At 35.4% G+C, this 15,549-nt stretch overlaps 1 protein-coding gene across 8 annotated transcripts in view; it reads left to right on the top strand.

Annotated features, from left to right (window-relative positions):
- FAM214A (family with sequence similarity 214 member A) overlaps positions 1-15,549 on the top strand; it is a 93,000-nt gene that overhangs the window by 58,353 nt on the left and 19,098 nt on the right. For 7 of the 8 annotated variants that reach the window (XR_006783768.1, XM_045822596.1, XM_045822597.1 and 4 more), the window contains 4 exons: positions 9,894-10,078; positions 11,002-11,204; positions 11,532-11,657; positions 12,398-14,246. Coding sequence is in view for 7 of the 8 variants with exons in the window: in XM_045822596.1 (XP_045678552.1) it covers positions 9,894-10,078; positions 11,002-11,204; positions 11,532-11,657; positions 12,398-14,246 (2,363 nt within the window). In the remaining variant the exon portion in view is untranslated. Of the gene's footprint in view, positions 1-6,065; positions 6,090-9,893; positions 10,079-11,001; positions 11,205-11,531; positions 11,658-12,397; positions 14,247-15,549 lie in introns of those variants that run through there. The other variant, XM_045822593.1, reaches the window with a different exon arrangement.

Raw genomic sequence — 15,549 nt, 5'->3', positions numbered from 1 at the left:
ACTCTTCCTCCTTCTTTTCCCTCTTTGGTGTTTTCTAATTTATTCTCAACTCTTCTTTTGCAACTTTCAAAGTGTCAGGGTAGTTTGGGCACCTATGGCAATGGGAATCTATACCAGATATAGATATTGAGGAAACACACCTGAGGAAGGTAAGCACCTATGTCTCAGTGGCAAAAAATAAGGTCCAGTGGTTGCATGGACAGAGGGACAAAGAGCATTCTGGCAAGAATGCAAATTAGTAGCCATGTAAACCGGAAGTCCAGTTAGAATTCACAGGAATTGTGAATTAGACAACAAGATGTTTTACACTACAACCCCAATTGATGTTCAGAGGCTGGTTAACTGATACAGAATGAGCAACAAGAATGACTTGGATACCAAGTCAACAACTACCTAAGTCTGATTCTCCATCCATTATTTTTCCCTGAGTCAGAATTGGAATTGCACTATCAGAGTGGGAGAATTTAGGTAGGCATACTGGATGAGATTTGGAAGTAAGTCCTCAAATTTCCAATATTTTACATATACAGGAGATGTTGTTTCAAGACTTCATGTTACCAATATGTTGCTATATGTGTCTGAAAAGTCACTTTACCTCTCTGAAGTCTAGTTTCCTCTGTATATATTAATAAAAAGATGTGCTCTTGAAGGGTCCTTTGAGTTCTTTAATTTCTGAATCTTATGCTAAAGCCAAGTCTTGGACGTTTAAAACAAAAATCTTAGTCCTGTCTTTTGCTGACAAACGCTGCTTAATTTTCTTTGATGTTAAAGAGACCAAGCTTGGTTTTAATTAATTCTAAGTGTTTCAATGCACAAAACAGAACATTGAAATGCTTTATTTATAAGCAGATGTAATTGTACAGTTTTTCCAAGCATTCTAAGGATAATGTTTCTGAGTGGGATATCCTTTGTTTCTGGGACCATATGATCTAGGCCTTTTCTATACTATCTATACTGAGAGAGCTTTAAACTGGAAAGACATAAAGAAAGAAAAGAATAGCTGTTTAAATTTTTTTTAATACCAGGAATCCTTGAAGATATGTCTGTCTGAGGTGCTTTCTAGAATCTATGCCCTGAGTTGGTAGGGTAAAATGAAAAATAAGTATGAGCTTCTATAACTGAGAATTAAAAACTATTCCTTAGAGATGATTTCCCAATTACTGATAATATGTGTGACCTTAGGCAAATGATTTTACAAGTTTAGTTTTCCCATCTGTAAAATGAGAGAAAGACACATCATTGCATTTATTTTTATTTTAAATTTAGCAAACACTTATATGGTACTCACTAGGTGCCAGGCAGTATTCTAAAAATTTTACAAATAATAACTCCATCCTTGTAACTACCCTCTGAAGGTTAATACTGTCGTCATCCCCATTTAATAGATTTAAAAACTGAGGCAGAGAAAGGTTCTGTAACTTGTACAAAGACAAACAACTAAGCAAGTAGTGGAACTGGCTGCATGAGTTTAGAGTTCATGCTCTTAACTGATACTCTGTGCTGCACCATAAGAGTTAAAATGAGGAAGAACTTGATAAAGCACTTTACAACTCAAAATGATGGTGATCATCTTTATTTAAATTGAATGTTTGGATTATGTGACAATTAAAATTTAGAGCCAGTTTTCAAGAGCTAGATTATTATAAAAACATGCATATGACTTAGTTTTTCAGGTGGCACCTCAGAATATTGCATTGATTTAAATCATGCTTTTAACTTTGGTGGTTACTGTGTAATGTAAATGTGCAGAAATATTTGGTTGACTCCAAACAAACCCCATGCATGTCCAGAAAGTTGCTTCTAAAAGTCAGTCGGAGCCTTGGCTGGGTAGTTCAGTTGTTTAGAGCATCGTCCCAATACACCAAGGTTGCAGGGTCAATCTCCCGTCAGGGCACATGCAAGAAGCAACCAATGAATGCATAGATAAGTGGAACAACAAATCAATGTTTCTATATCTCTCTGTTTCCCCACAACCATCTCTAAAAAAAAAGAAAGGAAAAACAGTCTGTAATAAGTCTGTGTACTGGTCACTTGCCTTTTTTATAAGCATTCCAAGGAGTATAAAAAATTCACTTTGTTGCTTAACAAACAATAACTTTTTATATTTGAAGATAATCTGTATGTGAAAATATACACGTGACTAATATTTATAAAATAATAGTTCACATATAAATTGCTCTTTTGTTTACATCAATAGACACTAGTTTTTACACTCGTCACTAAAGTCAGCTTTGGCTTTTGTTCTCTGCTTAAAGACTTCTCATGGTATATAAATGAAGTTGCACTTGAAGTAGAAAAACCTGGACTCTAATTAGCAATATACAGCTTTGAACAAGAAAACTGATGTCTTTCTGTCTTGTATTCTCCATCTAAGATGTAGGTAGATTAGGCTACATGATTTCTAGGGTTAAGATTAGAAACCAAAAATATTTCAATGTATGTAGAATTTAACCCATACACATCCATGAAATGTTAAGAATATTATCATAAAGAAATGGATGGGAGCTGGTATGCATGCCAAGTTTTATCTAAAGTGTGATGGTTAATTTACATTGCTCTGTCCTTTCCTTTTTCATGTTCACATTTATGATCAGTGCCCCAAGTTTGGGAGAAGGTTGGCTGAAGTTAGCAGTACACTCTGTCCATGGAACAGAGTGAAACTTACCCACATGGAGGTGAAATTCATGACCTTAAGATTGTGTGCCAGCACCAAGAAGTAACCATTCATAGCCTAGATGGCTTACATAAGTTTTGGGGAAGAGTACAAAGTATGTGAAAGATCAGTGTGGTAATGAATTAGGAAAAAATTATTTTGTGAAAAAAGATAAGGAGTCCAGAAAGCTCTTCAGAAAGCACAAGACTGATGAAAATAAGAGGAGGAAGCCATGTTTAATAGCTAAAAAGAACAAGCAATGGTACTAAGTGGGAAACAAGTAGACCATGGTATAGAGAACAGTTTAATTGAAACAGACCATGTAGGGAAGCAGTAAAAGATGAGATGAGGAAGTAAAGGGAGAGACAGTTGAGATCTGGAAGGTTGGGTCTTAAGTATGTCATCTTTGTATAATTCCAAGAGGCAGCATTCATATCAGAATCTGGCAATAATGCTCTGTATAGTGTCCATGGCCCTAATGTTAGGCTTAAGGGTTTATTACATTGGATTTAATAGCTAGGAGACTGTCAATCAAGTGTGAAGTAATAAGCACATAACTAGGTAATTAACTTGAGGTTAAAAAGGAAGTGTTTAAAGATTTTATTTATTTACTTTTAGAGAGACTGGAAGGGAGGGAGAAAGAGAGATGAATAGTGTTAATCAGTTGCCCCTTGCATGCCCCCAACTGGGCACCTGGCTTGCAACCCAGGCATGGGCCCTGACCTTTTTGTTTGCAGGCTGGTCTTCAACCCACTAAGCCACACCAGCCAGGACTAAAAAGGAAGTGTTTAATTCCAAGACAAATTTAAAATGACACATTAGTAAGATTTAGTGACTGCATTGAGGGTCATAAAGAGGGAGAATCTTCTGCCCCTATCCCATAGACTTAGAAGGGAACTTGTTTTCTTCTGTTTTGGAGTTTGGAGACAGTTTTGTATGAGTGATGATATTGCATATTTAACACTTACCTTGCTTTTATAAAAAGAGCTATTGTGATCCATGAATGGCTATTGTGTTAAGAGAGGACTAGGAAAAGTAGGCTTTTGTATTTATCATCTATACCCTTCAGAATAATTGGCAATTCACTATAATTGACAATAATTGACATCTGTCCAATCTTCCATCATCACCATCTAATGAGATCGCTATTGTCAAGGTCACCAATGACTTCCTTATTGTCAAATCCAGTGGCTACTGTACGTTTTTTCTAAACATCACCAGTGTTTCATACCATTAACCACACCCTCCTTAAAACATTTTTTTTCTTGTGTATTTCAAGATACCATGCTTAACGGCTCCTTTTAGTGGTTCATCATCTACAAGATTGCTTCTTGTTGGAGTGCCCCAGGGCTCTGTCAGGAGTTCCCTACATATTCTCAGTAACTTTGATTTGACTCTAAATACTCCCCAAATGCCAATGATTCCCAAAACTGTATCCCCAACCCTGCAGAATTACAATTACCTCCTAATTAGTATACCTACCTACTTTGATTCTTTGTCCTGTTTTATTATCAGCATAGCAGCTGAGGTAATCATTTTGTCATTTTTCTAGTTGTTTCCTAATGGCTTCCTATGGCATTTAGGATAAAATCTAAACCTTTGTCCTAGCTTCAAAACCATACATAATCTAGTTCCTGGCCACCATTCTAAACTTCATCCCCAACCACTTTTCCTCTCTCCCACTGCCATTCCAGCTTCACTCAACCTTCTTTTAGTTCCAGAGACATTACCCACTCATTCTCACCTTATATCCTCTGCTCAGAATACTCTCTCCCCTAATTTTTGAATGACTAGCTTCTTGTTCACATCTCAGCTGGAATGTTACCTACTCAGAAGAGCCTTCCCTGAATACTTGATATAAAGCATTCACACAATCACTCTCACATCACCCTTTTTACAGTTATGGCATAGCACTTAACACCACCTGATATTTTTCTTATTAATTTGTTATTGTTTTTCTCTGCTACCACTAGAATATAAGCTTCAAGTTTCAGTGTCTAGGAAAGTGCCTGGCACACAATAGGTGTATAATAGATATTTGTTGAATAAATGAAGTCTTGATATCTATATACTGATTAAGTCAACAGAGTTCAATTCTTCGAGCATAACCTCTTCTGCTAATTCTTGACGCTTATTCTCCAATCCATTCATATATGTTTCTCATTAATATGAGATTCTGGTTTTTACCTAATTTTTAAAAAGAAAGGGGGGAAAGTGTTTCAAAACAAAAATTCTTAACAATAGAACCAGTATGCTATTGACCATGTGTGGGTCTTCACAAATTCTTTTTTTTTTTACAATTTGACAAATCTACCTTTATTTATTTACATTTCAATAAGTAAATCCTTGAAGAATACAGCATTACACAGATTCTGTGTCCAGTGGCCTTAGCGAGAAGGTTGTTTTGGAATTTAGCATGGATCATGCCACTGTTTCCATGAGCATGAGTTACCTTCCCTGAGGTGATTCTGGTTTTTGTTCAGTTTGCCAGCAGGAGTGTTCTTTGCCTTGTACACATAAGCACATCTCTTGCCTAGACAGAATTCAGTTTCATTTTGAGCATAAACACCTTCAGCTTTAAGAGAAGCCGTGTGCTCCCTCTGTTTCCAGAGACCCCCTTTATAGCCAGCAAAAATGGCCTTGGAGCACAGCCTTCCAGACATATTTGTTGTTGGAGAAGCTCTGTTCCCAGCAGGCCTCCACAGGCTGAAAGAGGACAGAGGAAGGCCACAAATTCCTGTATTAAGCAACCAAACTATGGCTTACCTAGTAGGGGCTTTGCAAAACAATAACTCTAATTAATTAAAATATATGACACTAGGTAATACTTTTATTTATGTGTTATTTTCCAGTAAATAGGCCTTATCATTATCTAATCCTAGTCAGAGAATAGTAATTTATTTAAAATTTAGTTTATGTGTTTGTGTTTGCTGTATAGGACTGATAATATTCTGTTGTATGTATATCTTTCTGTGCGTGTATGCCCATATGGTTCCACAAAATGCACGATCATGATATTCTTGTGAAACATTGTGTTTTCACTTACATTATAGATATCTTTGTCCAAAGTAGATTTATATCATTGAGAGATAACTATACCACATATATCTAGCCAATCCCATATTATTGGACATTTAAGCTTATTCCAATTTTTAAAACTTGTATAAACATTTAAAATTTCTTCAATGACACCCCTGGCGATTGTTTATCAGCCTGTCCTTGAATGCCCACAATGAAGAATTTACTTCCCAGGTTAGTCATTTCATCTGTGGATCACTCTGGTTGTTCGAAGTTTTTCCAGCGGCCAAATTGTTCACCTTTTCTGTTGGACAGAAAAAAGTGGGGAACTTTAAGAATATGGCTAAACTCCAGAGCCAGAAGAGCATGCCACTAAAGAACAATATAGCAAATCCTGTCATGGCTTCCAGTCACTCATGTAAGCACAATCCTCACAGAGGTCTTAGAGGAAGAGGGACTCTGGAACTATGTTTTGATTGATTAATTCCTAGTCTTCAATGATCTGTCTTTCATAGCCTGTGAAAATTTATAACATTCTTTGTTTTTTTCTTCAGTGTTGTGTTTTACATTGAATAATTTATCTGTTGTAAAATGTGTAACTAAGTAGGTAAGCCTAGCAACATTTGTCTAGATTTGAAACATTTTTTGTTTTAGTAAAAGTAATGTGTTCTTAGAGATCCTAAAACCATAACTTGTTTCTGGAGTAAGTTATGTATCAAAATATCAAGTTATATCTGTTGAATTTGCATGACATATTTTCCAGTTACTATTCATATTCTTTACTACAGTAAACTCTGCTCTCCAGTGTTTTAGCGTTGATATTATCAAAATTTTAACTGTGTAACTTTTCTAATGAGTATGGTGTTTAGTACTTTCATTTATTAAAATTAAGACACCCACAAATTTTTCCTGACAAATTCCTAAAGGTTCTTATCACATAGTCACAGGCACGTAAGTAGTATTTTATCTGTTTTATAATACCATTGTATAATTTGTACTGTTCCTTGCAATGCTTATGTAATTTACATGCATAACTAATAGATAACTACTGTCATGTCTAATCTTTATGTCAAATTTTTATTTAAGTATTCACTACTTTGGCTAAATTCAATAAGTCATTCACTACTTTGGCTAAATTCAATAAGTCATTCAGAGGATCTCAGATCATGATTTTGGAGTTCTTTTAGTTTTACTACCTAAATAATGACCAAAGCAACCAAATTTTAGTCAGATGTTATATTACTCAAAAGTACTTTTCTTTTTTTTTCTTTTTCTCTTATTGATTCTAGAAAGAAGGGAAGGGAGGAAGGAAGAGAGGGAGAGAAACATATATCTGTTGCGTCTTGAACGCACCCCAGCTGGGGACCAAACCCACAGCCCAGGCATGTGCCCTAACCAGGAATCTAACCTGTGACTTTTCAGTTTGCAGAGTGACACCCAACCAAGTCACACCAGCCAGGGCAAAAGTAACCCATTCCTGCTAGGCTTTTGGAGATGAATTATAGTTTTGCAGGCATAAGGATAACAAGTGATGGGGTCCTGGTATCCCAAAAGACAACAAAAACACTCTCTCATACTTCTTCTTTGTGTGCCCTTCCCCCCTTCCTAATCTGACCTGGTTGTTTTTTCTCAGCAGTAGAAATACCATGGTCTTTTTGTTTTTGTTTTGTTTTTTAAGTAGCACATAAATGAGGCATTACTTAGGCTGTGGGCCATCCGTAGCACTCATACAGAGTAGCTGACAGCTTGGCATCACTCAGCATTCCATAGACCAGGAGCCACTGATCTTCCACAGTTTTTAGCTCTCTGGGATTATCCCACAAATTGAGGGGAGGAACAGGATGAGCCCAGAGAAATATCCCAGGAGCTGAAATCATGCCACGTAGCCCATGGCAAGCTGGAGCTAGCCTTGAAAACCTGCAGAACCACCAGAGAAAGAGACCGAGTGGAATCCTTTTTCACATCTTTTGCTCCACTCTGAAGGACATCATGATTAATTCAGTGAGTCCCAGGAGAACACAGGAATCCCTTGATTTATGGCCTCATTGGTTCCTGGAGGAGAGTTGAAAGTTGAGACCTCTTTTTATTCCCTCATTGGCACATTATTATAAATTAGTGTGCTATTTCTGGAAACTACCCATATTTTTCAGACCATAAGACACACCTAGGTCTTAGAGGAGGAAAATAGGAAAAAAAAATTGAAGCAAAAAATGTGGTAAAATATTTAATAAGATAAATAGCATAATATTTCACCAGTATAAATATAAAGCTACATTTGGACTATAAGAAACACCCCCCTTTCCCTCCCAAATTTGGGGGGAAGTGTGTCTTATAGTCCAAAAATATGGTAATTCCATACCACAAATATTTCAAAATATATTATTAAAATATATGTTGAATATATATTATTTTCATTTATATTTTACAAACATAATATTAAAGTATGTAAAAGTGAAATTTATAGCCACAATGAGAGAAGACATGTATGGGGTGGTTAAGAACCCAGATTCTGGAGCCAGACTATATAGGTTAAAATTCCAACTTTGCTACTTCTTAGCTTAGTGATCTTGCACAGGTTACTTAACCTGTCTGCGCTTCAGTTTTCTGTAACATGGTGGTAATAGTTCTCACCTTCTAGAGCTATTCCAAAAACAAAATGAAGTTATTGTATAGAAAGTACTTAAAACTGGCAATGCCTTTGACAATGCCACTGTTAGCTTTTGTTTTATGTTACAAATGGTCAATGTAGGGAAACTTTTCCAAAAAGTTGGCTTTCAAGGCTCCTTCTTTTCCTGATAGACCTTCTCAAATAGTCATTCTTCATGATACCTTTCAAGGCTGTTCACAGTCCAGCTCCAGTCCTGCCTTTTCCACATTTTCTCTATACAAATTTTCCATTTAGGTTGCATGTTCTCTCTCATGGTTCTGCTCAGCAACTACCTCTTTTGCAAAATTTTACTATTGTTATCTAAATTTCTTTGGAATATATTAAATGTTGCAATGTTCTATTTGTTTTAAATATTATCTCTGAATCATAAAGCCTTTGAGATAAGGAGCTATGTAAAGTATAACTTTTTGTGCCCCTATGACCTAGTACAGTGTGGTAGGTACTTGAAGTATGTGTTGCTTTGCCCTGGCTGGGTAGCCTGCTTGGAGCATCATCCTGTACACCCAGGGTTGCAAATGCAATTCAGATACCCTGGTTGGGGCACATACCTCAGTTCCAGGTTTGATTCCCAGTCAGGGCATGTACAGCCGGCAACTGATAGATGTTTCTTTTACATCAGTGTCTCCCTCTCTCTCCCTCTTTTGCTCACTCTCTCTGTCTCTCTCTCTCCCCCCATCCCCCTCCCTAAAATCAATAAACATGTCCTTGGGTGAGTATTTTTTAAAAACATGTTGCTTAATTGGATTGCACAACAAATCAAATTTTGTGTGTGTATGTATGTGTACACTCAATCTGTGAAGCCAGTTCAAGTTTTTGAAAATAAACTTAAAGAAAATTAGAGCACTTGTGAGAAATTTAAAAACTACTACAAATAAGTGAAAATATCTACAGGTTAGATTGCTTGGAACTGCATAGTAATAAAAAGAATCACAATTCATATATTGCAATTTAGGCCTGCATCTCTTGCTGGATAATTATAGCATTTTTTCCTCTGAAACTATTACTACTGTATAAGAAAGGCTATGAATGGCCATATTATAGAATTGGGGCTGCAAGAACAAGGAACTAGTCAAGGAAGGGAGAAGGGAGAAACATGCAGTTGGATCTGTATCTTTTTCTGGTATAATAATAGAAATAAAACATCTTAACTAAAAATATGACATAAAACATTTTGACCTTTGGCTGTTGGTGAACTTTTGTATGTGAAAATTGTTGTACTTGACCTCCAAACACATAATTATTTATAGAATTAAAAATATATTTTTAAAATCTTCAGTATTTTAACTGAAGTTTACATAAAACCAATTGATGCCATAATTTTACCAGCATTTTCTTAACTGGGTTGTATTATTCATCATCACCTGACTCTGTGTACCTTTTGAATGAAGAGTTTACCATATTTTAATTGCCTCATTTTTATTCTCTTTTCACTCTTTATTAGTGAATATACTTGAATATGGAGTGTGACAGTTATTTTAGACATAAAAGATGAGTTCTTATCAAGAGTACATTGAAGTCAAGGCTCTTCTTTCTTTTTGTGTTTTTTAATACCAGATACTCTAGATGAATATTTTGAATACGATGCAGAGGAGTTCTTGATCTCTTTGGCCTTGTTAATAACAGAAGGACGAACACCTGAATGTTCTGTAAAAGGTCGCTCAGAAAGTTTCCATTGCCCTCCAGCACAGTCCTGTTACCCAGTAACTACCAAACATGAATGTAGTGACAAGCTGGCCCAGGTAAGAATTGTGTGTTGAATGTTTTTTATGTATCATTTATATAAATTACATAAATTCTATTGTCACCTTTGTTACACTGCAATTATAATGCCTACATTTAAATATAAAATCAGTCTCAACCATAAAGAAAAATCCTCATCCTGGACCATAGCCAATAACCTTGGCTCTTAAACAAGGCTCTTGAAGGCACAGTAGGTAGTTTTGCTGATCACCAGGTAGGTCAGCAGTCAGTTTGGTACTTGCCTTCTCACACACCAGATCTAAGATTATATTTGCTGCTGTGATTTGGCTTTCTTTGTTTTTAGAATCTTAGCCCTGGCTCATTGACTCTATATGTTCTTGTTTAATAGATTGATGTTAATAATTATTTTCCCCACATTAACCAATTTCCTTCTATATTCCTTTTAAGGATACATTTTTTTTGCTATCATCTTAATATCTTTGTATAAAATACTGTTAAAAATATTTTTGGTAAGTACTGTATAATTTGCTGTAAGGATACTTCTCTCAGTTTCTTAAATATAGTCCAAAATTTTAAACTTTTAAAATCTTGTATATAGTGAGCATTTAATGAAAATGGGTTTTTAATATTTTGGTCTTCACTTAGAATGAATCTCTTCTGTAATGATAATGTAATTAACAAACTAGGCAAGGCTGGGCCACCTTGCAATAGAGCAAAGATGACTGCCCAAGAAAGTTTGCATCATAAATGTTCAGTACTAATCCTCACACTTATGAGCCTACTACTGTGAATTCATTGTTTAATGAGGGAGCCTACTCATAAATGGAGAAGTCTAAGGAAGTTCTACAACTGATGACTCATTTCTCATACAGATATGTGCTCCACCATTATAATTTTCAAATTAAAATATAAAATTGTGGGGATTCTTGTGACATTTTACTTATATTCATTTTCTCTTAAGTGTCGCCAAGCCAGACGAACCAGATCTGAGGTCGCGTTGTTGTGGAAGAATAACCTTCCAATTATGGTAGAAGTGATGCTCCTGCCAGACTGCTGCTACAGCGATGATGGGCCCACCACAGAAGGGATTGATCTCAACGATCCCGCAATTAAGCAAGATGCATTATTATTAGAAAGATGGGTATTGGAGCCAGTTCCTCGACAGTAAGTTGTAGAACTGAGTTTCAAGTTGTTCTTGGTAAATCAGGTTTTCCACAACTTTTTATAAATTATTTTAAAATATATCCTATTTCAGAATTCCTCTATTTATGTAGTAAAATCTAGATATTTAGTACTAATATGACTTTAAGTGACACTGGTAAATCCACTCCTACACTCTTGAAAGTAGGCATCCTGAGTGATATGTTCATTCCAGCTTCTGTCTTTCTAAAATTCAGACATTTTATACTTTCTGGTATTTACATGATTTCTTTCTTTCTTTCTTTCTTTCTTTCTTTCTTTCTTTCTTTCTTCTTGTTTTTGTTTACTTAGGAATGGTGATCGATTTATTGAAGAGAAGACTCTTCTATTGGCTGTCCGCTCATTTGTGTTTTTTTCTCAATTAAGTGCTTGGCTGAGTGTTTCTCATGGTGCTATTCCACGGAATATTCTCTACAGGTATGTGTAGGCACAAAAGGGGCCATGTGTTCAGCTACATTGGTTAGTTACTGAATGATATTTTACCTTTTAAGTATTATATTTCCTTCATTTCTAAATATAAGAAGATAAAATTTACTGACATTTTTCTCAAAACAAGTTAGAAAACTGTAGATGTGAGTAAGTATGAATTTAGTTTCTTGGATTAAATTTGGTGTGGAATTGTTTTCAGAGAACTTATATGCTTACTTTATAGAACCAACAGTGAACTTAGTGCTGCCATTATAAATAAAGTAGAAAAACTTTTTGGGCTGCTGAATTTCCATAATGTTAAGCTTAATTTTTGGCATTTTGATAACTATAAACATACAAATTCCTGACCAACTGTCTAATTGTCTCTTTAGGCAGGTGGCCATGAGATAGTTATTTCTTAATCACCTCCCACAGTAGAATTTGCTAAATCCATTTATTTAGTGGTAAATACAAAGTCCTTTTTTTCTGTTTTGACAGATACTTTGAAATTATATTATTCTTGAGCTTTAGTGCTTGGTCTAGTATTCTTAAAAAGATCATACTCTGCAATACTTCTTATGTTGGTTTTATCAGAATAACTTGCATGACAACATAGCTAAAAGTAAAACCTCAATAGCAATTAATGCAAAGATGAGTATATGACTGTTTAAGAATTTTTAAAAATAATATACAATAGTGATACTTACTGTATGACCCACTGATTTCCATATTTTTCTCTATAATTCTAGAATCAGTGCTGCTGATGTAGACCTACAGTGGAATTTTTCACAGACACCAATTGAACATGTGTTTCCTGTTCCCAATGTTTCTCACAATGTGGCCTTGAAAGTCAGCGTTCAGTCTTTGCCCAGACAATCTAATTACCCAGTTTTGACGTGTAGTATTCACAGTAATATTGGCCTTTATGAGAAAAGAGTTCAAGAACATGAACTTAAGGTTCATCAGCACCGAAATTCTAATGAAGCAGAGCAGTGTAGTACAAACAGTTTACAGCGTCTGTGTAGCAAACAAACTTGGACCATGGCACCTGAAAGTGTACTGCATGCAAAAAATGGCACACCTCCAGAAAACACTGCAGCTGTCAAAAATGGCAAACTACATGCAGGCACTGGCAGACAATCTGACTGTGGAACTTGTCAAGCCAATATTCTGGGCTTCAACGGTATAGGAGATAAAAAGTCACATGAAACATCCGTGAGAACTTTAAAATCATTTTCAATGATTGATTCCAGTGTCTGTGGTCATCAGAGTCCCTGGCAGTCAGTTGGTGAGACTAATCCTTTAATAGACTCTTTAATTCAGGATCGACAAGATGTTATTGCAAGAATTGCTCAGCATTTGATTCATTGTGATCCAAGCAGTTCACATGTTTCTGGACATGCATTTAATACTCAAGACTCTAGTTCACTAAATTCAAAACTTTTCCGGGTTTCACAAGAAAATGAAAATGTGAGAAAATTCAAAGAAACTTTCTCTATTTCATTTGATAGTCCAGAGCTTACTTCCTCAGAAGATACCAATGAGGGGAAAATCCAAGTAAAACCAGAAATTCCCCGAAATGAAACTTGTACTTCTAATGGTTTCTATTCTCATCGGTCTGTTGGGGAAACTAATCCTTTAATAGGCTCACTACTCCAGGAGCGGCAAGATGTTATTGCAAGGATTGCTCAGCACTTGGAGCATATTGATCCAATGGCATCACGTATGCCCTCACAATCATTCAACATGCGTGACTCTACTTTGGTTCCTTCTAAAGTGTTTAGGAGTTCATATGAAAACAAAAATTTGTTGAAGAAAAACAAGAGTGACACCTCAGTTTCCATTTCTAATACAAAATTTTCCTTGTTAGAAGACTGCAATGAAGGGGAAAACTTAATACCTACTAAATCTTTTAGTCCTTTTAAATGTGATAATAAAGTCAAGTCCTCTTTGAAACCTCAAATAAGAAGAAATCTGCATCAGGACAATCCTAGTGAAGTCATCCAAAGTGCATTTCAAGGCATACTGAACAGGGCCAGTAGTTTATTGTCTCCCTCAAATATGTCTCATTGCAAACAAAATAACTTAGACTTGACAATCAGATTGAAAAATACTCTTTCTGAGTGTCAATTTAAGGAGCAAGAAATTAGCAATGGAAATGATAAATGGTATTCAAATGGCAACAGTATTGACAAACAGATTTGCACAGATAAGTTTAAAGAAAAAACAAAAAAAAATGAAAATTGTAATCCAGAATCTTTTAACAATCACCAATCTGATCATTCTAAAACTAATGACTCAAAAATAAAAATTACTACATTGGAAATGTCTGGATATTTGAACAAACATGAAAACAAGTGTTCAAATAAAGACTCAAAAAGGCCTACAAGATGTGAGCAAAATATGCAGCTTAATAGTATAGAAAATCATCTCAATAAGGATAATGAAGCTTTCAAATGCAAAAAGCCAGACCAATTGAAAAATGAACAGGATAAAAAAGAAGATCCAATTGATGAAAAAATTCAAAACTGTTGTCAGAGAGAGAGCATAAAAGACTATTTGTCTACGTGTGAACGACTGAAAAATACAGAGGTGCTGGTAGGTAATATATTTCAAATATAATTCTTAAATATCTGTTATGGTTTGAATTTTGTTTATAGGAGGTCTAGTTATTAAGGCCCCATGTGCTCATTATTTATAGAACATATAGTCAGAAATAATAAAACTGCTATGGAACTAGTATTAATATCCTTGCAAATAAGCACTCGCTTAAGAGCAAATGCCAGGTAAATTCTTCCTGTTGTCATTTTTTGTTCATTTCAATTTTGTGAACAATTGCTGGAGAGTAAATCAGAGTCAGAAATAAAATTTATTTTAACTTAATGTATTATTTATTAGTTGTTCTGGCAGTGTACCCATTGTGTTATGCCACAGCTCAGCTAAGGATTTTAGGAATATAGTGAAATCACTAGGCTGTTGGTCAAAATACTTGGGTTCCAGTCTTGACTTCACAATTTGGTTCTTGAATGACCCTGAATAAGTCACATAACTTCTAAAAACCTGAGACTCCTTAATTTTAATTTTTTAAATTATATTTTATTTATCATGCTATTACAACTGTCCCAATTTACCCCTTTGCCCCCTTCCATACAGCACCCCCTACTCCTTCAGGCAATGCCCACACCATCGTTCATGTCTATGGGTCATACTTATATGTTCTTTGGCTACTCCATTTCCTATTCTGTACTTTACATCCCCATAGCTATTCTGTAACTACATATTTGTACTTCTTAGTCCCTTTACCTCTTCACACATTCCCTCACACCCCACTTCCATATGGCAACCATCAAAACCCTCCATATCCATGATTCTGTCTGTTCTTCTTGTTTGCTTAGTTTTTTAGATTCAATTGTTGATAGATATGTAATTTTTGCCATTTTATTCTTCATAGTTTTGATCTTTTTCTTTAATAAGTCTCCTTAATATTTCATATAATAATGGTTTGATGAATACAAACTCCTTTAGCTTTTTCTTGTCTTGGAAGCTCTTTATCTGCCCTTTGATTCTAAATGGTAGCTATACTGGGTAGAACACTCTTGGCTCTAAGTCCTTGCTTTTCATGACTGAATATTTCTTACCAATCCCTACTAGCCTGCAGAGTTTCTTTTGAGAAATCAGCTGACAGCTTTATGGGAACTCCCCTGTAGGTAACTAACTGCTTTTCTCTTGCTGCTTTTAAGATTCTCTCTTTATCTTTAACCTTTGGCATTTTAATAATGATGTATCTTGGAGTGGGCCTCTTTGCATCCATCTTGTTTGGGACTCTCTGTGTTTCCTGGACTAGCATGTCTATTTCCTTTACCAAATTAGGGAAGTCTTCTTTCATTATTTTTTCAAATAG

This window comes from Phyllostomus hastatus, unplaced genomic scaffold (assembly GCF_019186645.2).
Source record: "Phyllostomus hastatus isolate PE091 unplaced genomic scaffold, TTU_PhHast_1.1 phas_scaffold_501, whole genome shotgun sequence".
Lineage (NCBI taxonomy): Eukaryota > Metazoa > Chordata > Mammalia > Chiroptera > Phyllostomidae > Phyllostomus > Phyllostomus hastatus.
The sequence above is the reverse complement of the archived record's forward strand: the minus strand, read 5'-3'. Positions and strand labels throughout refer to the sequence as shown.